Genomic DNA, 26,200 nt, shown 5'->3' with positions numbered 1-26,200 from the left:
GTGACAGTGTCCAACTGATATGGCTCCCATTTGGACACCTGCAGGGCTGCATGGCATTTATAGTTTTGCTACGCAGCCCTGTTGGGGTTCTCGGGTGCCTCTAGAGGGAGCTGTTGAGAGCAGGCTCCCCAGAAGGGCTTCAAAGTGGCAATCCTGCTACACCAGACATATTCCAGGATTTATATTGAAAAGCAGCCACTCTGCTTCATCCAGCAGAGTCAGAAGGAGATGGGCAAGGCTTTCTCAGAGGAGAGGGCCGGTGGAAAAGGAAGGAAACAAAACTGTGACTGATTTATCAAAAACCTGTAGAAGGTAATTTGTTTGAATGAAGCTTCTTTCCTCAAACCCGTTACTGAGTGGTTTGGTTGTGTCTGGATGTATGGGGTGCAGGTAAGCACCCTACAGGTCACACCATCTTATTTTGAAAGTGCCTTTTTATGCATAGACAAAGTTTTTTTGCTCAAATGTGTCATTTTACATTTATGATTTAAATTTTGTAGTGCACTCATGTGTTTGAGATGTTGAGATATTTTATATATGCTTGTATAGTGTATAATATATGTTAGTTTAACACAAACTTGGAAAATAAAAATATGTAAAATGTTTTGTATAAAACATTTGTTATTTTTGATTTTTGATCATTTTTATTTTTATGACGTTGTGATATGGAACAGGGTGGCAAGAGGCTCGATCTTAATCCTATCCTGGTCACTATCTCTTTGCAGTTTGCTTGTCCTGCTGTAGATTTTTCTCCAGGTACTTAGGTTTTCCTTCCACATCCTAAAAACATGCATTTTGGGTTAATTTGTGACTATATTGCCACAATATGAAAGTGTCTCTGAATGGTCCCTGACCACAGAGGGTTTCTAGTCACATGACACTGAACTGGGAGGGTTTGAAAATGGACAGATAGATGTCCAAAATATGTCTGAAATTACTAATAGAGAAGGACAGTATGGTTTTATAATGATGACAATAAAGATGATCAGATGGCAGTTATTATTTGAATAAAGACTAGTATTGTTTTTTTTTTTTTTGCTTTCAGTTTCTATTGAAGTCAATTTACCACTTTGTCTGTTTATTTCATTAGCTTGAGGAGGAAAAATCCCAGTTGCTAAGTCTGGAGCAAGAACATAAGAAGCTATCAGCCCAGCTGAAGGATGAACAGGAAAAGAACAAGCAGATTGTTATGATGCTGGTTAAGGAGTGTAAACATTTGGCTACCAAAATAGTTGAGGAGAGTCAAAAGTTTGATGAACTCTCTGCTAAACTCGAGGAAGAAACAAAGAAAGCAAACCAACTTGAAGAAGATTTGGCAGCTGAGAAGAAAAAAGGCCAGCAGATGGAGGCACAGATGGAGAAGCAACTCTCTGACTTTGACACAGAAAGAGAACAGCTCAGGGCAAGGCTTGGTCGGGAAGAAACACGAGTGGCAGACCTCAAGGTGGAGAGTGAGAATCTTCTAAAGGAAATGGAACAACTACGGTCTGAAAACGATAGCAAACAAGACCTCCCTGACAGCCAGACGAGCAAAACAAGAACCTTCACTTCCATTAGTATTGGAACAGATGTAATTAACTTGCGAACAACCTCTTGCCAAACAGACATGAGTTTATCCACAGAACAGAGTATAGATGGTTTGAAAAAGTCACCACTCACAATACCTGTTAAGCCTTCCAGCATGAATTACAGCAATACGGGACATCTTAAAGGAGCAGTAACTGGAAATATTGCAGTAGCAAGACCAGCTGATAAATCTGCTCCCTATAGCAGTTCAGCATCCCTTTCTGCACAAACTGAGAATGGACCTTCAGGAGGCGGCCCTGAGATACACAGTGGCACCACTCAGTCCCCATTCAATCCTGTTTATCCGTCAACTCCATCTTCAGGAATATCCTCGCCTAATTTTCCGCCGGCTCCATCTGTGCACAGTTTACATTCATCTGCCAGTTTGCACCAAGGTGTTAGTACCAGGGTACAGGCAGCACGATTTCGATTCCAGTCATCTCCTACTGAACATGACCAAAATGGAATAACCACACAGAGCCCCCCATCGAGAGATTTGTCACCCACAAACCGTGATAATTTTGCTGCTAAACAGCAAGCCCGCCACACTGTAACGCAAGTTCTTTCAAGGTTTACAAGTCCTCAAACTACCAATACTTTGCGACCTTGCTTACCTCATTCTGCTTCTGAAGGAGGACCATTTCCTGGCCGCTTAGGCCATCAACAGATTGGTTTAAAATCTCCAAATGTGGCAAGAATTGACCGAGGCAATCCACCTCCCATCCCCCCAAAAAAGCCTGGTCTTTCACAAACTCCATCCCCACCGCACCCACCCATTAAAGTGGTGTCTGATGGAAGTCGATCCTCAAGTACTGGTTTGGCTGTTCCTTCTAAATCCATAACCCCTCCTTCCAGTTCACCACAAGGAAATCGCCTTTTAAATGAAGAGACTCTGCATAAATCCACTTCTCCCCAGCTTCCACCCAAACCAGCCATCGATATTCCAGGGGCTGGTGGAAGCTGTCCCATCCCAGCCTTGACTGCATCACAGGTGGGTGCTTGGCCCACCTCCTCCCCAAGGCTGCACCAGTCCGCATGCTCAGAGTGTCCCTTTGTCGCTCCCACGTCCACCTCCACCTCCACCATTGCCTGTAGCTCCTCCATAAACTCTGTTAGTCCCTCATCTTGTAGCCCATGTGATAAAGACAGCCCACTGGTAACAGCCTCAGGTAAAATTAATAAACTGTGCTGCCAGAATTGTTATCCTGCTGGGATGCAGCTTTTCTTATCAAAAGATTTCTACATCCTTTGTGTTTTAATGTTAATCAATGATTTGTTTGGCTTTAATGTCTTAGGCTGCTGGCTGTAGATAAAAGTGATGAGTTTGTAATTTGTTTGATTCTTGCTGTTTCAAACACATTCCATTTCAGAAACAAAAAAAGACTTTTGTTTCTGGAATGTAAAATAACAGATAAAAAAATCTAATTTTATAATTTAAAGCAAATAAACTGACCTTTAGTTGAAAAGCTGCATCCAGTAATTCTAGTGATTTAAAAATTCTTAGACATTGTTTTCTTTTGTCATAAATGCTTTTAAAATAAATAAAAAGAACATTATGGCATATGCTGAGAGAGGTTAACTTTAACAAAATTAGAGCCTTGAATGCAACTTTTTCATAAAAGCCTCTTCTTTCTTTCCCATTTGGGATGTTTGTCTCTTTGCTTCCATATGATTCCTCTCTCTCTTTTAAAAGTAATTATTTTATATGCCTTTGTATGAATAAAGCGACACTGCTTATGCCTTGCTGAGGCTTTTCCTAGTAAGAGTTTGAAAGACCTGATTAGATCCTCCATATAACAAACTCTGTTCTCTGAAGCTGATGCCAGGAGCTGTGACCTTTCCCTTTACCATTTATCACTGCATGTTATGCTAGTTTCAGTGAAAGTTTTCATCTTTCCTGCTCTCTCTCTTGTTCTTGCTTGGATGAACTCTTTTTCTCTGTACTACTTAATGCTATAATGGCTAATTTAACAATTGTCCTAAATACGGTTTTTAATTGAATAGCTACTGAATCATTAAAATGTTGTAAAGTCCAGTGTTAAAATGGTGTACATAAAGGTTTCAAAATTACTGTGTAATGTGCTGCAGCTAACTCTTGAAGTGTTTATATTATTAACTACCCCATCACATTTTCAAACTGTGATTGGTATTTATTATATTTTGAAAAGCCTTTTTGAATTCATTTATTATTTATTCACAATCTGTGTTGGAGTCGAGTACTTCAAGCCCTGCACTGTGATGAAATGAAATCAGCATCAACCAAAGGGGGATTTAACAAAAGGTGCTTCTGTTCTTCCCAAAAAGGACGTGTCTCTTGTGTTAAAAGACACCTTCAAGCTGTAGACAGATCAGTATGTAGTGTTTTGCAGTACATATTTACACCCAGGAATTATAGTTAGCATTGGTTGCTTGGTTGCAGGAAAGGATGGATTTTGTATTTCAAAGTTAGCAATGATAGGTGTCATTTGTGCATGTCATACTTCATGCTTTGACAGTTCATTAGTCAAAAAATAGCTTGTATCTAGGCATATAAAACAGAGGAAATGCTGTACTAACCTAACCTAGGACAATTGCAAAGTGTTTCTTAATTTATAATTCTTATTATTATCCTTTGGGTCATCTTCCAAAACTTAACATGTGCATTTAGGGATGGGACTATAAAAAAATTAGCTTGTAATGCAGCACTGTTGAATATTCTACCGATCTGCACAAATTATCAATAGTCAGAACAATACCATACGTGACTTGAGCCCTGCTGTTACCAGTAACATTAAAGCATGCACCTTGCCTGAATATCTATCACAATGCTTATTTCAAAACCATAACCCTGATTCTTATTCAGAATGTGATTTTTTACAAATCACATAATTTAAGGTTCCTAGCTAAGCATATCTAGCTAATTCAATGTTTTCTTGATAGTAGGTATACAAATTATTATGGTCAGAAAGAGGCAGTCAGAAAGTGAATGGTGGGCTGTGTGGATTTAACAAGGCAAAGTGTGTTTGAGCTTCAGCTTTATTCACAGTATGTAACAAGCACAAGATTAGTCTTGCATGTATCTGCTTGTGTCTCTTCACTCAGAATAAAAACTTTATAGGTATTAAATGAGCTTGGGGGTCCTTTCTGAGTTTTTTCTAGTTTAAAAGAATATTAGTATATAATATACTATGCAAATGTGTTTCAAAATATTTGTTAAATTACAGATTTTCTTTGTGCTTTTTTGAACATAAATGTTAAATCAAGCTGTTATTTAATCTGTCTTGATTTTTTCTTACATATTGAATAGTGTACCTTCTGGTGGCATTTAGTTTATAAATTTAAAATGTCCCAAAGGATATATTATGTTAGAATATTACAAGTTGTAAATTTTGATAGTAATGTTCTAGTCTATTTCTTAAGCTTTTTAACTTAACTCTTTGAGGGCTGAATATTTTCTCCAAAAAACTCAGTTTTCTGAAAAGCACACAATGCATTGGTTTCACACATAAATCAACATAAAATGTCTGTTGCTACGTGCTGTGGCTGCTGTTGGTGCCTGTATGGCATCACTGGCAGCAGTGAATGTGTATGGGTGGCTTGATGGCCAGCAAGAATGCACGGCGGGCCATCTACCTCTCTGTCTTCGCACAGCTGGTGGGCTACGGTGGCAGTCACAGTGTGACGTAATATGGTTTGTACTTTTTGTCATCATAATTTGTGGTCCTCCTAGGCGAAAACTGCTCACATCACTTACATCAAACTCCGAAAAGTCAGAGCACGATTCAGCGATAATACGTAAAACGTCCATGGAGTATTTTGCTCAGCACATCTGCTTTAGTCTCGCCAGATGTTGATGCCATTTCAGAGGATGTTTGCTCTTCACTACTCATGAGGTCAAATCAACAAAGCTTCGTAACTTAAGTTTAAGCGAAAAGAGTCGAACTAAAAAGTAAGGGCAAGTTTTGTCGCAGTTTATAGCCGATAACCGTCCTCTACTCCAGAATTTCGACAAAAGTCAACATCAGCCCTGAACGAGTTAAATAAGTCAAATCATACCTTTATTTCTTTTTATGTTTATTTCTTTTGCTTTATATTTTGCCATTGATTGTTATGGTAGCAGAGCAAGAGTCTTCCCATCTCATAGCCCTTAAGTCTTAAGACCAATTCAGGTGATTTTGTTCATGAGACATTTGAATATCCACTCTTTTTGTTTCTGTTACTGGTTGAAGATTCCTTTCACATTATGGTTAACATACATGCTAATATGTTGACTCTCTGCTGTGTATATGCACTTCTAGGACATTATTTGAGGGTAGCCTGCTTTACCCCTATTGCTGATTGGATAGTCCCCTGTAATCTGTCAAATTTAAATAAGATAAGCAGGAATTAAAATGATTGGATAGATATTTTGCATTTTTATAATTGCAGCTACATCATGACTTAACCCTGAAAGGTTCTTACTAGTGTGGAATACTGACGTTGTTTACTTATTTTAGCATCAGTACCATTGCCCTATGCACATCCATCGATTTTTTTTATTCATGCTTGGGAAGAAGCGGCCAAACAAAGCCTTTTGTGGCAGACTCGTTTATAAATGAGGAAAATCCCAGTGCCTCACTGGAAACACTTGTTCACACACATCAATAATGTAAAAAAAATAAATATTTTCAAAAGACAGGACCAACACATTTTTTGAGCAAATGTTTTAAATTCCATTTGATTTTTTTGCATGTAAATTGACAAACCTGAATATTCATTAAATATTAAATCTAGCACTCACGTGTGAATAACTAAACTAAGTATTGCAAAGTGAGCAAAATTAGCTGATTGTTTTGCACGCAAAACCCATAAATGTGCAAGAGTTTCATTTCATCAGAACCGGGCAAACAAATTATATTTTCAGGCAATATTAACAGTTTTTATTTGTACTCAGAATAATCTTGACCTGATTATTTTGGATTATTTTGGAAGAAGTTTGTGTCGCATTAGAAGAGACTAAATACTTCTCATTTTAAAGGAATTGATTTATTGTTGCAAGAGCACCATAAGTAGATTTTTGAAGGTATAGAGTAGCATCTGTTTATACATTTTAAATTGACAGTGTTTCTATTCTGCATTTAACTAACTGTACTATAAAAATTGAAGTATGAATGGTCATTGGAGCAAGAGCTTAGGTTTTTTCATTAAATAGACTTATCTGATTTAAAAGATTTCTAGACAGATTTCTAGCTGATTCCTTTTTTAATTTGTGTATATATCATTTATAAATAAGTTAAAATCATTCAGTAGAAAATAAAGATTCTTATCGAGCATCTAAAGAGAAAATAAAATAAAGCTTTCGTAACAGTTTATGTACTGTATTGAAGTCTGAGAGTGAGACTAATGGAATGTACTAAAGTAAAAAGTACACTTTGAGTTTGAAAGTCGGTTTTTATTTTACGTTTAAAATTTCAAATTACTATTCATTGCCTCAGTCCTACCGTAAAGATTTTGTACGTTGAACACACAGGTGATTTACAATCACTAAGAATTTTTTAAGATACTATGAGAAATTGGCAGCAAGTCAGCATTGTGTCATGTGGCAAAGTACAATGAGTATGGCTACTATGTGATGGTGGGAATACCTGTTGACACCTGTACATTGTCCCCAGACAAACCAGCAGTCTGTTGGAACACAATACAGAATAATGAAAAATGCTCTTTGGCTGTCTTCTAAATCCCAGAGCCTTCACCTTCGCAACGCTGCAGTATAGTTGTGTGTATAGTGCTGCACAGTATTGCAGTGACAGCAGGTGTGCTCTTCCTAGTGACAATGAAGAAGAACGTGGGTAAAGTCAAAATTCCAGATATTACAGCAGTGCGTATATTTCAGTCTGATATAGAGGGTTGGCATGCCATCATCATTACCGTTTTTACATAATTATATATGCTTTTTTACCAGTTTATAATTGAAAGACTTTAGTTTCATTTCATTGTACTTATTACCTATATATTATTATCTATATACAACTGCACCTTCAATTTCGTTGTTCCTTTGTAAAAGTGACAATGACAATAAAGATCTATCTATCTATCTATCTATCTATCTATCTATCTATCTATCTATCTATCTATCTATCTATCTATCTATCTATCTATCTATCTATCTATCTATATTTAAGAAATAAATACACCGTGCCTAGCCCGAGGGAGTGTGGCAGTTTCTAAATACATAATGGAATTCATTTACTCATCTTTATTTAAGAATTCTGTACAAAATCACAGATTATATAAATTAAATATCTACACAAACACTGTACAGATTTCCTCCAGGGTATCTAGTTCATAGGCAAGAGAAAGCATTTATAGACAATGGCATTGGCGTTCCAGGGGTCAATACCCAGAGTTTGCTGTAGGACTGCCTATTGTAGGAGACACCATCAGATGTTTGTGATCAGTAATATTAAAGTTTGATTTAACATTGTTCAAAATTCAAAATTAATGTAAAATTGATAGATAACCAATGGTGCTGGCTTTTTCTAAAACGTTTTTGACTTGACTAATAATGTAATGTACTGTAATCAGTTCCCATCAGATTTATTATCACATAAACAAAGTACGCTGAAATCTGTATTTGCATGCTTGCCCAAATGTAACATGTGGTGCTAATCCTTCTTGGTGGGATTGATCTGATATTGTCAGTCGTTTGTTGTTTCTGGCTACATAGTATATGTCAAATATAAGCACACTGAATATAGTTGGCCTAAAGTATGGCCTAGATGCCCATACCCAATGACCACCCAACCTCCAGTCTGAAAAGTGTTTAAAGGTAAGTTGTGATGTGCAGATCATTATGTTCTGTGCTATCTCATCCCACTTTTTGTTTCTTCTTGTTATTGGGAAGGCTGCCAGGTACCTTACTGAGCAACAGCACCCTTTTCATCAAAAAGAAAAACAAGCACTTCTTCAGAAAAGTGTACTTTTTTTTCACAGCATATTCTGTCATTTCTTTTGTGCCCATCTTAACAGTATATGTGGCTTAATTACTTATTAAATAATATTTACTTCATATTACTTTACATTTTTGGTCCTGTGGCGGGATGAAATAAATTATAATGCTCTTTTGTAGGTGGTTTCAGAAGCAGGGTATTTATTCTCCATCGTAAATTGGCTGATTAAGAGGGGTTTTGGGAAACCACAATAAACTAGTACATTTGTTGCATACATACATCATAATGTTGTTTCTTAATCTCCTAGATTCATAATTTTCATGAAAATCACCCAGCGCACAGAGAACAATAGTTACTTTGAGCAAATGCAATAAAAGTCAAGAGGTAGCCTCTAATCTTAAAAGCAACTACAATGAACAAATGTAAGGACAGAGGCTCTCACGGGGGCCATCTTTGTGCCAATGGTTTATCTAGTAAACTCTCTGGACTTAATTATTAGATATGAAATAAATTACTCTACCATACTGCACAATATCCATTAGTTTAAAGTTCCGCTTTTATAATCCATGATTTCATGTACATAGTTATAATTTTAGTGCACTGAAGCAAAACGTTTTCTAAGCTATTTTTTCTAAATATAGCATACCCACATTGTCTTACAATATTTCGACAGACATTTTTTATTGCAGTGTTAAATATTTCCTTAAATTTTGTCTTATCCTAGATAGGAATAGTGGCCAGCTATTTGGCAAGAACTTAGTTCCATAGACTTTGGTACATTTTCTTTATTCTCCGTTATATTATCTTTAAGAAATCCAAAAAGTGTGAACCATCAAAAGGAGAGAGAGAAAATGTATAACTGGAGCAGAAATGGCCATTCATGTTTTTGCAAGTTTTGTGAATTTGTACAGTGCTGTTTTTCACAACAGATGGGCAGCTAGAAATGTTTTGTCAGTAGAAATAAACAATTGACAATGACGAATTTAAAAGGCAGGCAAATGTACGTCACGTGCAGTTGAATTCAGCTTTTATTCTTGTGCTTGATTTTTGTTTAGTATTTTTGATGAAGGATTGGTTCGTAAAAGTTTTTTACAGTGTATAAGTGTTCTGTTTAATCTTTAAATTAAGAAGGCAAATATATCTTTACATCAGCCCATTTACTATGTTTTAATTATCTGTAATCTTTCTATTTAAGAACAATACAGGCTGTTAAAGAATATTTGATTACTTAGCAAGCCAAGGCAAATTCTCACAACTGATAATAGTTTGTTGTAATGTTTAAATGTTTAACAGGTTGTATAGAAAAGTGAGTTTACCATATTTAGATATATTAACACTTGCTACATTTAAAAATATAAAAACATCAGGTATGACTAAACTACTGAAATAATTTATGGTAACACAAGGACAAGGACAGTTGAAGCCAAAAGATGGAGTTAAATATTTATTAAAAAATGGGGTTCTATCAAAAGCAAGAGTACCTTAAAACTATAAAAGTATAGAGTATTTTTGTACATGCAAAGGTCATTAAAACAGTTTGTAATACTGCCTCAGGCGCTGGTAAGTTTTTTCCTGATACACAGTATTTAAAAACTGTTTTAATCAAAAGACTGCTTGTAATATTTTGTGAAAATGTCATTATTTAATCCTTCTTCACTTTAAATATCACATTCCTGCAGGCTGGTGTACCCCCCTAGCATCTCCGCTAACTTGTGGTGGTCCTGTCCCCCTGGCTGGCAGGCCCACCCTTCTCCACCAAGCTGCTACCCAGGGAAATGTCACTTTATTGTCAATGCTGCTTAATGAAGACCGAAACTATATTAGTCACCTTGATGAAGATGGAAATTCTGCTTTGTATTCTGCTGCAAAATATGGACACACAGGTAAGATTTGTTATCTTCTGAAAATGTTTTAAGTGCTAAAAAAAGGTTCTTCATATAGTAAATGTTATGTCCAGTATTCTGAGCCAATATAATGTCAACAAAGTGATGGAGGTTATTTAATTGCAGTAAATATATGCAAAGCCATTAACTAATGAGACTTTCAATAAGGCTTCTGCAATACTTTCCTTTACCTTTCTCTATTCATCAGGGTTCCACCTGTTAGAATTTAATCAGCTAAACACATTTACTACAATTGATTTACAAAGAAGAGCATATAGAAATAGACAGCGATTGTAAGTCAGTTGAGAGACTCTCTGGTTTTCCCTAAACAACAGCGGGGTTTTAGTTTGTGATTGATTTTATGGGCTCTTTATTTGGTTCACAATGAGATTACTGCTCAACTGCTAACTCTCAAGTACTCTTACAGAAGGGTTACACATGTTTTGTCTTCAGCAATAGCTTCATGCAGGAAAGAGAGACTAAACATGATGCAGTTAGAAATACTTTCTTGGTTTCTGCTTTGAAAATTAGATTCAGCATTAATGAAGATAGTTATTACTGGTCTATATTTAAAACAGTAACATTTAAATATGTAGAGATGATATAGTAATTTTTCAGGCTATTTGCTAGCCTAATTAATTTTGAAACAAATAAAGCAGTTACAATACACCAGTTTTTAGTGTAATAGCTGACATTCTTTCTGCTGAACTCATCATTGTTGATGTATTTTAAGTGAAGAATTTCAGTATATGTGATGGATCGCATTCTTGCCACAGGTCTGCCTGGTGGCCACTGTGCATTTCAATCTGTATCTATTTATGGGAAGCATTACTGCTGCACTTAGCTAATGTTTGATATAGTTGTCTTCTGCTGTACAGAGATTTGGAAATAAGGTATCTAGAAGCAAAGCTTTGTGTCACCTTCTTACCATCACTAGCCCAAAGCCAAACTTTGAGAGCTTTCAAGTGGCTTGCATACATACAAACTCAATTTTACCTGTGCGCTTGTTATGAATGAAAGTTAGATTTAATTTTCTCTACGTGCGTAATTATAATCTTTTGTTTATGGGTATGTAAGGAGATAAACCACTATCAGATGGACTGAACAGGTTGACAAGTGTTTTCTACTGTTACTTATAATCATTTTCTTAAGTAACTTAGCTTCAGAGTGGGATTGAAGTAGAATGAAGCATAGCTTTCAGATTTGCAACTGTTTAACTAAAATTAAAATATGTTTTGACATTCCAAATGATTGGGCAATGCAAGCTTAGTCCTACTAAATTGAAAATTTAAAAAATAACACAAAGTGCTTGATGATGGAACCTAGAGTTTTGTTGCATGGTTGTACACTGTACATGTGACAATTCTAGTACTACTGTTACTAACAGTGCTGTGTTTATAACAGCTACATTTTAGCTCTCATTACGTTAATCTGCATCCAGCCCTGCAAGCAGGTCATCCAATTTACAGGAAAATCCTGGAGGTTGGGTGGCAGGATTGGCACTCCAGCCACTGTAAAAAAGCGCAAACTGTTCAGGGTGGTGCTGAGGTGTCACCCGTTGCACAGCTGCACTTGGATGTCAATCCGGGTGGTTCACCATGTGGTGGGTACAGCAACGAGCTGTAATCAATGTATGCTCCCAACCTATACAACCTGAGTATCTCTGTGCTTCTTGTGCTGAGTATAGTGTTGTATGTATGCTGAAACATACCTTGTCATTTATTAGTCATAACTTATCAACTCCTTAATTTTCTATGCACATTTAAGTAGCAAAAAATAAAATGGGATATATGTACTATACAGTGATCCCTCCTCGATTGCAGGGGTTGCGTTCCAGAACCCCTCGTGAAAATCCGTGAAGTAAAAACCATATGTTTATATGGTGTGAGACTTGCCCGGACACCACCAGTCGGAAACCACATCTTTATAAAAAGTACACTTTTATTATTCAGTTCCACACAGCACACAATGCACACAGCAATAATCACCACTATATCTCTCTGTCTCAGTCCTTGGCCGCCTCTATTCTCCTCCTGGGAGCTTTGTCCTGCTCCCACTCCCGATTCTGGCTCCCAGACTGTAGGAAGGTGGCGCCTTTTATCCCTGCCCAGATGTGCTCCAGGTGTCTGATGACGTCCATCCGGCAGCACTTCCTGGTGTGGCGGAAGTGCTGCCCTTTGCACCGGAAGCACTCCAGGCGTCCCTGGCCGGTTCCTCTGCCATCTTGCCAAGTGTGGCGGAAGTAACTATTTTCGAGTCCTACGAGGCTTGAGGTGCCCCCTGGCGGTGGCCACAGGTCCCAACAGGCCAGAAGCTTTTTGTTCTTCTCCCGTGGTCCTCTCCTGCTCCAGGGCGGTTGCCCCCTCGTGGCCCGGAAGCTATTCCTGCCACCTTCCGGTCCTTTTAGGCATCCCGGCTAGGTAATGACCACAATCTGCCACAATGGTTATTGTTATATATTTTAAGCCCTTATAAATTCTCCCACACTCTTATAAACATTTCCCGCACAGCTATACAGCATAAACCCTTTGTATTCTCTTAGATATTAGGTAAGATTCGTTGAAATTATGTATGTAAAAACACTGTTTATATACAGTAAAACCTAAATGTTATTTTAAAGGTATCGAGCGTCTCCGATATCACATATGTTACAGCCATTACGATAGACAGGCCACCAGCAATAAATAAGTACAATGCAAGAAAAATTGTATACAGTAAAATGTGTGTACAGTGACACTAAATGTACATAAATGTACTAAGTTCTGTACGTAGAAAATTAATTATAGTTACTCACCAACAATGACACGATGACTTGTCCGATAACGATGTGTTTAATTTTACTGCACAACAAAGGAGAGCATTACAGCTCTTCTAAATGAGCCTGACTGTGTAGCACCGCCGTTGTTCTTCTTCCGGTAGTCTTCAATCCAAATCCCTAAAGCAGATTCCATTTGGACTACCGCCTTATTACGTTCACTTACAACTTGTTTCGCGCCCTGGTTAAAGGAAACTGCAGCTGTAGATCTTATATTCTTTTCCTCCTTTTTAAATAAAAAGAACCGTGGACTCATTGATGCCACATAGCTGTTCCCTTCCTTCAACATATCCAAAACTTTTACCTTTTCGGCAATCGTTAACATCTTCCATTGGCACTTGGGCATGGCCCCTGAAGCAGTAGTAGGAGCAGATTGTTTTGAAGACATAACAAAGGGCTTGACTATGCACAAAAGTTAACTCTTTACACAGAGAAACACGTTGATGCTGAATGAGTGAGACGAGATTTCCTAGTTAACGCAAAGCGGAATCAAATTCGGCGCTCTGTCGCTGAGCCAATCAGCACCCAGGAACTTAACCGCGTGCTCTGATTGAGTAGCTTCTCAGCCATTTGCCAATAGCATCCCTTGTATGAAATAAACTGGGCAAATCAACTGAGGAAGCATGTACCAGAAATACAAAGACCCATTGTCCACAGAAATCTGCAAACCAGCGAAAAATCTGCGTTATATATTTAGATATGCTTACATATAAAATCCACAATAGAGTGAAGCCGCGAAAGCTGAAGCGCGATATAGCGAGGGATTACTGTATATTATAACTAGCCATCCCCTGCGACTTTGCCCGCGTGTTAGTGAAACAGGACAGTGAGGAGGGCCCCACCCAACTCTCTACTCCTGACATCACTCTTCCCCCTCTCCTCGGCCTGAAGCCTCTGTCTTGGATTAGCGTGAATATATTGCTCCTGCAGGCGAACTATGATTCCTAGCGCAATGAGAGACGTTGCAATGGAATGTTCAAGCAAATTATTAAAAAAAAGATCTAAATCCGTTAAGTAGTTCTCTCATTCGCTAACTAAACGGAGTTAAGGTTACGCCCCGAGGCAGACTTATGAGTGATAAGGGCCCTGCCCCCGATGAGTCTCTCTCGGATTTGCGCTAATAAATCGGTACCACAAGCGAGCTATGATACTTAGCGCCATGAGAAAGTTGCAAAATCAACTAAATGTTTGAGCAAATTATAGAAAAAACCTAGTAGTTTTCTCGAGAAAAGCGGACAGACATACAAACGAGTCTAAATAACTATAAGAAATTTAGTACTTGGACCACGGAATTTTTAAAACCGTTTCTTAGCGAGCACCTATGGGCCAAGGGTAACTTACATTCCAAATTTCAAGTCCCAAGTCCTGATGGTTCGGGAGATTTCATAATGAGTGAGTCAGTGGTATTTGGCTTTTATATATATAGATATATATAACTGTGACCTTACTCACTATTTTTGGGTAGTTTATGGATTATATACTGCAAGCACTAAGTTGATATCATAAAAAAGTATTAAATAATAGTAAATAAACTAATCTTAATTTAGATTTTCTTATATCATGAGTGTATCATGATTGTCACATTTCAAAAAATGAACTGTTTTTGATGCGTTTCTATAACAAACATTACAGCAATTAGAAACTGAACTAGACGACTAGTATGATTAAAGATGAGCTGCGTGTGCATCATCCTTCAATTTTGAAATATCTGTCCATCCTGCAAAAATTAAAGCCTATTGTTCTTGAATTTCTGCATTAACCATCTTTAGACCCACAATCAATTCATTGGAAGACAATCACCATTTTCAGGACAAGTGGCAATCTTAGCAGCTTAATGGCTGGTTTAAAAAATTAGCAGCTGCTTATTCATATTCAGTTCTGTTTATTTTGCATAGCTAGTCATGTCATATAACACAGAAAGATAATATTCATGAGTAATAATAGCATTTATGCTTAATCTGTTAAAATCAATTGCCAGTGTGAATAAGAACAGTTAGTCCATTGTGATATGAAAGGCATCACAACCCAGAATTTGATTAAGAGGGTTTGAATATATTATGTTTCTCTTAAATTTTTCAATAGGGGTTGAAATATTTTTAATGGCATCTATGAGAAAATTTGGGGCAATGAAGACTAAAAAAAAGTTTCTTTTCAATTATGTGAGTAGTGTCAACATATCTTCTTAGGTCTTGGTCTAGGTTCTAAGAAGGTACATGAAATTAGAAAAGAGCTCCAAGTCCAGCTCCTTCTTGTTCCCTCTTATATTGCACTATTTATATTTTTATTTGCTGGGTTTTGATGACTGTTTTTACTTGTAGATTGTCTATGATCCCAAATTTACATGTAATTACCAGTCATTGTTAGATAAACTCCAGTTTTTGTAACCTGGCAGTTGGCAGAGGAGTCTGACCCTGTTGTAAAAGAGTGAGTATAGTCAGAGACATAACTTCAGAGGTGGCGACATCTCTGCTAGAGAGCACACAGCACAGGAATGGCATGTATGACAAATATTTTTGGAAGCAAAGAAAGACTCTGTAGTACTGGGAGAGATTAGTGGGACTAAGATGAGAGGCAATTCCTGAACTTGGTCAAAAGTGACTTTAAGATGGAGTTTAAAGCCACCTCCTGGCTAGAGCACATTTGAATCTGTAGTTAGGAAGAGAGATGAAGGGGCAACTGACAAGAGAAAGAGAGGCAAGGATCACCAAGGAGAAAGAATTAAAAAAATAAAAAATAACAAGGTGACATACATGGTAAATACTTTGTGCTGAGCAAGTAATCCACTATATCTGCAAGACATACAGTAGGTTCAGTATCTTTTGAGGCAGGTGCAGAGAGACAGCATTTCCTTCTTATTTTAATTTGTTGCTCCCTAGGTGCATCGACACCTTAAATTTATTTTTCTTAAAACAGGTATCGTTTTTTGTTATCTTTTACTCCATGATATCTTTTGAGGTGTGAAAGGCTGCTTAGGTGGATTCCAAAATATGCAGTCACGTAGAGAAACTTACAAACTGTAATTGAACATCTTTATTTTCTGTTGGTCTCCACACACAAATTTCCAGCTTCCTTGTTCTATTGTGAATTGCTAGAAACTGGTGTTTTGAAATATAACTTAAAAGAAGTCTTCTAAAGAAGCAAATTCTGCAGTGTATCTGGGTCTGTGGAGTCTTTAACTGACTTTTATTTTCTACTTTTCAGAGTGTGCATAATAGACAACTGAAAACTGTTGCTGGTTTTCTTAATGCTTCATTTATTTTCTGTGGTCTCACATAAGTTGACTTTGCCATTTGCAGCAGATATTAAAATAGTTGTATAGTTTTTTAGTTTGAAAATGTGAGAATATAGTAAAGAAAAAGCACCAGTACTAGCAGTCTAAAAATAAGATCATCTGTTTTCAAAGTTCTGTAGCTAACAGTTTTCTTTGTTATGCATAATTAAATCCATTTTTGGTCCAGAAGACAAATAAATGATCTCATAATTAGCACCATGAGACCATGAGAAATATAAAGAACACCTCGCCCATAATTACTGTTGTCCACTTTTCTCTAATGACCATAGTAGATGTATAATAATACTCATTATGACTCACAAGCCATGAAAGTATTTCATAAGTAAATATATATATATTCATTTTCTTTATGATTTTCTGTTAGCAAATGAAAGGTTGATGAATTTCTGTTTATTTTTTTTAATTTTAGATACTTTTAAAAATGCAGTTTTTGGGTTGCCTTTCTAAAAATTGATGTAGTTTACAATATGTCAGGCAAAACCTGACTACATCAGACCATAAGAAATAGCTCTAGGCAACAGCACAGCACTGCATTTATGCAAGCTGCCACAAGAGCTCTTATTTTAATAGACCTGCTCACAGATTTAACTTGCCATAGAAGATCCATATTACTAACCAAGAATGCTAAACCGGATGGACGCAGGGACATCCGGCCATGGGCCGTAGCCGCAAAAAGACGTACTGCGCAGGCGCCCCAAGAAATGAGGCGCCGCGAGAGGCGGACAAGACCACAGAAAAAAGGAGTCAAACGCAGGCGACGCACACAGCGCCGGAAGAGCAAAACACCCCCCCCCCCCCCCACACACACACACACACACACAAGCAACGGATGGGACACACACAAAGAGGACGATTCAACAAGCCCCTGGCACACAAAAAAAAAGAGCCCGCAAACACCCCCCCCCCCCCCACCCACACACACACACACACACACACACACACACACACAAGCAATGGACGGGACACACACAAAGAGGAGGATTTAATCCCATTGCACACGAAACGGGACGCACACAAAGAGGAGGATTCAACAAGCCACAAGCACACAAAAAAAAGAAGCCGCGAGCAACACACAAAGCCCATTGGACACGAAACGGGACAGACTACGGACATAGCACACGAAACGTACACAAAAACGACGATTCAGACCCACGACCACAGTAACATAAATAACAAATGACACACAAAGCCCCATTTCTAAATGAACCGTCCGTATTAAACATACGTCATCTCAACACGTTCACAATATGCAGCATAGGTAGATCTCATTACAATGAGGCACTATTAACCGTTCAACCGCAGAAAAGGCTCCATATTAACAGTGAGTGTGATCCTCCTTATTACTTATCCATATTTCTCACGCTCAAGAACAAACAAGTCATGAATTCACGATCACAGGTACAAAACAATACCGCTCGGATAACGGGACCAAACACAATTCACACTATGCAGCATAGGTGGATCTCATTACAATAAGGCACTATTAACCGTTCAACCGCAGAAAAGGCTCCATATTAACAGTGAGTGCAATAATACTAACTTGCCATAGAAGATGAAACATAGAACAGGAACTGCAATTTCCTTTTGTTGGGCATTTCTATAGCATGACTGATCTCTTTATTTGTTTTAGTTTGCTTAATAGTCGGTTATTTAGGGTCACATTTTAAATGTTGCTTTTCCCTATAGCTAAGTCGCCATCTTTTGAGCTGGTCAAATACTTGTTAAATCCTAATTATATGTGTTTATGTTCAGTTACATAAATTATTTTCTGTTCTGGTGTTTTTGTTCATGAGTAATGTTACTTACTCAATGAAAATTCCTAGTTTCTTTCAAACAAACACTTCTGTTGTAGTGTCAACGTATTAGCATTTACTTTGTGTTGAAGATTAGGGTTGGGCTTGTGATAAAGTGAGTAAGGGATCCAAGGCAGTGTGTGAGCTTTTAGTTTGGATGTAAGTGCATACAGTAAAAAAGCTGAGCCGTCTGGGGGTGTGGATGTGGAAACTGGCTGATCAAGCATTCATGTGCAAATGCAATTTGTTCAGTCAGTTTCCCCATTAGTTCTCTGGGGGTTATAAATAAAGCATCTACACCCACAATAGTGTAAAGGAGTTTGGGACAGAGAATGAAAGAAGATTTGAGATCCAAAAGGAGGATGAATGAAAGAGGAAGAGTAAGAAGGAGAAAGGTAAAATCGAAGGATAGGAAAGGAAATGGGAACAGCAGGCTCAAGACGGGCTGGTGCTTTTAAAAAGATGCATTGCAGATGGGGACAGTGCCCTAAGCAGAGCAGTGACACTCCAGATGAATGGTCACTCCTGCTAAATGCTGCAGAGAAGCAGGAGTGACCAACAGCTCAGAGAGGTCTCACAGACACAGTGGGATGGCGTTAAGAAAAGGGAGCAGAGCTCAGGGAGTCTTCTTAGGGTCTGTTACATTTACCTGTTGTTAATATAATTGAACTATTATAAATACTTCTTATACTCTAAGTAATGCATTCTTTAGCATAAATTAATGCAGCAAAATTTAATGTAAGCATTAAAAATATAAAACAAAATACATCTAAATGTGATCTGAAAATGCTTACAAGAAAAATATATTTAAATTTTGTATGACTCTAGAAAATAAAAGTAATGGGGTACTACTTTTGTTTAAACCACATTTAAAAATAACATTGTATAGAGCAGCAAAATAAGTTAACCTCAATGATGGGCTCAAATAGTATATCCTTAATTGTTACTGGCATTTTACAAAATTAAATTTCAACCATGGCAGCTTTCATCAGGTAATGGGAAATATCCAATAATTTTACAATTACAGGTAAAATTCCGTAACAACGAATATCTTTACAACGAAATTTTCATGACAACGAAGTATTTTTATGGTCCCGACAGCTTCCCCATATGACACGAGTCTATAGAAATCTCGTTACTACAAAGTACATTCAGCAGATACTTTCATTACTGCCCAAAAGACCTTGAAATGCTTGAATGAATCATCCACAGAGCAGTTAGTTCTGTGGTCGCAGCTCAGTTGTGCACAACGATCCCCAGACAGAAACATTATAAAAAAAATTTGTTTCTTCAAACTTTCCTCGTACTGTTTTTTTGCTGTTTTTGGTTTCTATGGTTTTCAGTGATACCTTTTTTGAAAATTTAACTCATTGTCACCCTCCTATAGAAATGACAGACACAAAAAACGATAACAGTTCATATTAGAAAAAAAAAACTAAATTTTTGCAGCTCTCGACGGCAAAAAGAAAAAAGACGTTGCCAGTGAATTCAGAATTTTGCCATCGACACTGTCAATTTTCTTGAAAGACCCAGCAAAAAATGAAGAAAAATCTCGGGTTGGAAATGTATGCGAACTGCTGCATTTGAAGACGTCGAAAAAGCCGTTTTTATGTGGTTAAGTGATGCTCGTTCAAGAAACATTCCTATTAATGCGGCACTCATTCAAGAAAATGTGAGGTTTCTAAACTCTCTTGGGACCTCCCCCAAATGGACAACACGCCGATGAGCGTCCCGAAGTGCGATCACCGTGTCGGTGGAAGACTGTTTATCCGTTGCCGGAGCAACAGCAGGCACAAAGCTCTGCTGTGGCTCTTCACCAAAGCAAACAGAAAAGATCTCGATGGGTGATGCAAGGAACATTGTAAATGCAGGGAACAGGATTACTTGGCCACTAACCTGGCCCCGACCCTGCCTGACTGCTGTGTCTGTGTATAGGAATAAATAATAAAAAATAATAATAAATAACCCTGCTGTTCCTGTTTCAAGCTGAATAAAGCTGGTTTTGCTAAAGTACTGAGTCTCAGCCTCATGTTTTGGAGTGTAAGACAGGGACTTATAGCACGACCACGATCTTTTAAGATTTGCTTCTGTGGCACCTCCTGCACTGCTACCGCACCGCTGTGAGCCTGCTGTAACCCTGCCCCGGCAACGGACAAACAATCTTCCACAGACGGGGCAATCACGCTTCGGGACACACTTCAGCGTGACGTTCCCATTGGGTGGGGTGGGGTCCCAAAAGAGTTCAGAAACCTCACAATATGAAAAAGAAGAAAAGGATGATTCGGCTTCTGATTGATAACTGTGCTGCCCACAACATGCTTCCACATTTAGATAATGTTCACGTTGAATTCCTCCCATTCAATTGCACAGTAGCGCTTCAGCCACTGGATTTGGGCATCATTTGCACCCTGAAAGTGTATTATTGCAAGGAATTGCTGAGAAAAATTCTCTTCAGCATAACTTATAGACAGGAGGAGATAAAAATTAACACGAAAGAAGCTATTGAAATTATTGCAAACGCCAGGACGCAAGTTAAAGAAAGCACTATAGCAACAAATACAGAATCTCATTACAATGAAATATTTTTTAGGTCCCTGGCACTTTGTTGTAATGGAATTTTACCTGTATATATTTTATTGTTTATTCAAATGCAGAGTATTCTTCCTCCATCCATCTTTTATGTCCAGTTGACTAATGGCAAGTTGCATTGTTGCAAATGAACTGCCGTTTTAAGATACCAGGTCTAAAATAAGTCCAAGGAGTAGGTGTTACGTTGAACTACTGCTCTTTGTAGCATTTCTACATTTTATTAATCCTGTCTGGTGTACAGTCTTTCTATGGTGATTTTAGAACGATGGAAAATGTCTGTAAATCTATTATTCTGCAATAATGTTTATCTTTTAAACTGTACAATTTTGACTTTTTGATCTATTTTAATTTTTCACAGACTGTGTTAAGCTGTTGCTGACAACAGGGGCATGTGTTAACATTTCAAATAAAAATGGATTCACACCTTTACATATTGCTGCTGCAAATGGACATTTCAGGTTGGTGAACGTCTAATTTACATTTGTAAAACAGCATTGCTCTGTAATGTCATTTTGAACAAAGGCTAGACACTGTGAGCATCTGTGTAACAGTGCAGTCAATTATGGTTTTCTAAGTCCAGAAACTGTCTGTGCTTACTGTGATATTATGACTCAAGAAATGGATACATATACTGAAGCATAAGGTCAGAGATCCACTTTTTTTTCTCAATACCTCCTTTTCATTATCAGTTTTTCCTCCATTCTCTTGTTGATTTTCTTTCCCCCAAATTCAAACTCACAACATTAAACAAATCCGGACATGATGCCAGTCCATCACAGGCAACACCAATGCCTACACCCAAAATATTTCATAATGGACTAATAATCAGTCACCAGTCATCCTAATGTGCACATACAGTATGTGATATGTGGGAGGAAACATGAATACTCTGAGAATGTATTAGGGAAATGTGAAAATACCACATGGACAATGACCTGGCTGAGACTTGAACCCAAAACTGTTGTTTCGCAGAATAACCACATTCTAAATCATTAATTTATGAATTATAATATAAACTGATTTGAAATTAACCACAATTCTGTATGAGGTTCTTTTATATAATGACACCTGAACAAGTGTTATATTAAGAGGAACGCAGAATTATACTGCAAACTATCCTAGGATCACTGAGTAATCAAAAGGTTTTCTCCTGTAAGTACTGATCAAGTTAATGTTTGCTTTCTGTAATGTGTTTTGTAATTGACACTTGTTACAAAGGGATTTATACAGTTGATATGTTAAGAACAGGAGTACAAGATAAGAAGAAGGGCCCTATCATCGCATATGTAGTAGTAGTAGTAGTAGAGCTTTATTGTCATCCTAACAATATACTTACAGTACACAGTGGGACGAAATATCGTCCTCCAGAGTCAAAAGGTGCAGTACACAAGATATATACATATATATATATATATATATATATATATATATAACTAAAAAACATATACAGTATTAAGTAGTATTTTGTAATCCAGAGAGTGTGTGGAGTAAAGAGTCCAGTGTGGAGGAGGGCAGCATGGTGTTCAGGAGCCGGACTGCTTGGGGAAAGAAACTATTGCACAATCTCGCAGACCTGCTCCTGATGCTGCAGAGTCGTCTTCCAGATGGAAGAGGAGTAAACAGTTGGTGGGAGGGGTGGTGGGGGTCAGCTATGATGCTAGTGGCTTTATGAAGGCAGCGTGAGGTGTAGATCTCCTGCAGACTGGGTAGAGAGCTGCCAATGATGCACTCAGCAGTCCGCACAATCCTCTGAAGGGCTTTGCGGTCGGAGGCATGGCAGTTTCCATTCCAGACTGTAATACAGCTGGTCAGGACGCTCTCTATGGTGCCTCTGTAGAAGGTGGTAAGTATGGGTTTAGGGAGGTGCACCTTCTTCAGTCGTCGCAGGAAGTAAAGACGCTGCTGGGCTCTTTTTGTAAGATAGATATGCATGTAAAAGGAATGAATTCTGGCAACCCTTCTGACAGCAAAGCCTTCAAAATGATTTTGAAACAGACTAGAAGTTTAGTGTAGTATTAGGTTACACAGAAGGTAAATTTGTTTGACATGCTGATTTGTTTTGCCAGTGGTCCTTCACAAGATATTCAAATGCATGCCAATTTGAAGATACACCATTATTTATTAAAGTCAGTATTACTGCATTATTGGCTACATAGCCAGTCTGGATAAATATAACAATACTTGCGGGCATCATGTTTGTCACGCCTAATATAAATGTAAAGTTTGACAAGGGACACCCAACATCACATTTCATAAACCATAGTAAGCACAAAATCATGGCATGTGTGTAATGGCCATTTAGTCACATCCACTTCTATCCTGAAGTTTTAATGAGAGAACACAGTACAAGCAGAATCATCTCCCACTTACAATTGTTATTTTGTCACAGTAATTTAAATGTAAGAAATCTCAATCATAAAGTTACTGAACAGGCAATCATATTCTGTCTATTCAGTAACTGTCATTATTCTATTATAAAAACACTGTATTGTGTCCTGCGTCTGTCTGTGTCTGGCCTGGGGAGCAGGGGCGCACTCTGTAGGCCACTATATATATATATATATATATATATATATATATATATATATATATATATATATATATATATATATATATATATATATATATATATATATACAGTCATATGAAAAAGTTTGGGAACCCCTCTTAATTCTTTGGATTTTTGTTTATGATTGGCTGAGCTTTCAAAGTAGCAACTTCCTTTTAATATATGACATGCCTTATGGAAACAGTAGTAAACATTAAGTTTATTGGAGTAACAGAAAATATGCAATAAGCATCACAACAAAATTAGACAGCTGCATAAATTTGGGCACCCCAACAGAGATATGACATCAATACTTATTTGAGCCTCCTTTTGCAAATATAACAGCCTCTAGACGCCTCCTATAGACTTTGAGTGTCTGGATTCTGGATGGAGGTATTTTTGACAATTCTACCATACAAAATTTCTCCAGTTCAGTTAAATTTGATGCCTGCCGAGCATGGACAACCTGCTTCAAATCATCCCATAGATTTTCGATGATATTCAAGTCAGGGGACTGTGACAGCCATTCCAGAACATTGTACTTCTCCCTCTGCATGAATGTCTTTGTAGATTTTGAACTGTGCTTTGGGTCGTTGTCTTGTTGTAATATCCAACCCCTGCGTAACTTCAACTTTGTGACTGATTCTTGAACATTATCCAGAAGAATTTGTTGATAGTGGGTTGAATTCATCTGACCCTCGACTTTAACAAGGGCCCCAGTCCCTGAACTAGCCACACTGCCCCACAACATGATGGAACCTTCATCAAATTTGACAGTAGGTAGCAGGTGTTTTTCTTGGAATGTGGTGTTCCTCTTCCGCCATGCAAAGCGCTTTTTGTTATGACCAAATAACTCAATTTTTGTCTCATGAGTCCAAAGCACTTTGTTCCAAAATTAATCTGGCTTGTCTAAATGAGAATTTGCATACAACAAGCGACTCTATTTGTGGCGTGAGTGCAGAAAGGGCTTCTTTCTCATCACCCTGCCATACAGATGTTCTTTGTGCAAATGTCGCTAAATTGTAGAACAATGTACAGATACACCATCTGCAGCAAGATGTTCTTACAGGTCTTTGGAGGTGATCTGTGGGTTGTCTGTAACCATTCTCACAATGCATATGCCGCTCCTGTATCTTTCTTGGCCTGCCAGACATAGGTTTAACAGCAACTGTGCCTGTGGCCTTCCATTTCCTGATTTTATTCCTTACAGTTGAAACTGACAGTTTAAACCTCTGAGATAGCTTTTCGTAGCCTTCCTCTAAACCATGATACTGAACAATCTTTGTTTTCAGATCTTTTGAGAGTTGCTTTGAGGATCCCATGCTGTCACTCTTCAGAGGAGAGTCACAGGGAAGCACAACTTGCAATTGGCCACCTTAACTACCTTTTCTCATGACTGGACACACCTGTCTATGAAGTTCAAGGCTTAACGAGCTAATCCAACCAATTTGGTGTTGCAAGTAATCAGTATTGAGCAGTTATATGCATTCAAATCAGAAAATGACAAGGGGACCCACATTTTTGCACATCCCGTTTTTCACATTTGATTTAATTTCATACAACTAAATACTGCTTCACTAAAAGTCTTTGTTCTGAAAACACCCCAGTACTCAGATGTTCCTAGGAAATGAAAGACATACCACTGTTATCTTTTTTGTTGAAAGTAGAGTAAATTATTATGCAGACTGAGAGGGGTTCCCAAACCTTTTCATATGACTGTGTGTGTATATATATATATATATATATATATATATATATATATATATATATATATATATATATATATATATATATATATATATATATACAGTGCATCCGGAAAGTATTCACAGTGCATCACTTTTTCCACATTTTGTTATGTTACAGCCTTATTCCAAAATGGATTAAATTCATTTTTTTCCTCAGAATTCTACACACAACACCCCATAATGACAACGTGAAAAAAGTTTACTTGAGGTTTTTGCAAATTTATGAAAAATAAAAAAATTGAGAAAGCACATGTACATAAGTATTCACAGCCTTTGCCATGAAGCTCAAAATTAAGCTCAGGTGCATCCTGTTTTCCCTGATCATCCTTGAGATGTTTCTGCAGCTTAATTGGAGTCCACCTGTGGTAAATTCAGTTGATTGGACATGACTTGAAAAGACACACACCTGTCTATATAAGGTCCCACAGTTGACAGTTCATGTCAGAGTACAAACCAAGCATGAAGTCAAAGGAATTGTCTGTAGACTTTCGAGGCAGGATTGTCTCGAGGCACAATCTTGGGAAGGTTACAGAAACATTTCTGCTGCTTTGAAGGTCCCAATGAGCACAGTGGCCTCCATCATCCGTAAGTGGAAGAAGTTTGAAACCACCAGGACTCTTCCTAGAGCTGGCTGGCCATCTAAACTGAGTGATCGGGGGAGAAGGGCCTTAGTCAGGGAGGTGACCAAGAACCCGATGGTCACTCTGTCAGAGCTCCAGAGGTCCTCTGTGGAGAGAGGAGAACCTTCCAGAAGGACAACCATCTCTGCAGAAATCTACCAATCAGGCCTGTATGGTAGAGTAGCCAGACGGAAGCCACTCCTTAGTAAAAGGCACATGGCAGCCTGCCTGGAGTTTGCCAAAAGGCACCTGAAGGACTCTCAGACCATGAGAAGGAAAATTCTCTGGTCTGATGAGACAAAGATTGAACTCTTTGGTGTGAATGCCAAGCATCACATTTGGGGAAAACCTGGCACCATCCCTACAGTGAAGCATGGTGGTGGCAGCATCATGCTGTGGGGATGTTTTTAAGCAGCAGGAACTGGGAGACTAGTCAGG

At 37.9% G+C, this 26,200-nt stretch overlaps 1 protein-coding gene across 1 annotated transcript in view; it reads left to right on the top strand.

Annotated features, from left to right (window-relative positions):
* cttnbp2 (cortactin binding protein 2) overlaps nt 1–26,200 on the top strand; it is a 252,003-nt gene that overhangs the window by 164,514 nt on the left and 61,289 nt on the right. The window contains exons 4-6 of the mRNA XM_028814622.2: nt 1,091–2,735; nt 10,154–10,357; nt 21,205–21,304. Of these exons, the coding sequence (XP_028670455.2) occupies nt 1,091–2,735; nt 10,154–10,357; nt 21,205–21,304 (1,949 nt within the window). The remainder of the gene's footprint in view (nt 1–1,090; nt 2,736–10,153; nt 10,358–21,204; nt 21,305–26,200) is intronic.

Source organism: Erpetoichthys calabaricus, chromosome 1 (genome assembly GCF_900747795.2).
Source record: "Erpetoichthys calabaricus chromosome 1, fErpCal1.3, whole genome shotgun sequence".
Lineage (NCBI taxonomy): Eukaryota > Metazoa > Chordata > Cladistia > Polypteriformes > Polypteridae > Erpetoichthys > Erpetoichthys calabaricus.
Note: the sequence above shows the minus strand (reverse complement) of the source record. Positions and strands in the feature narration are given on the sequence as shown.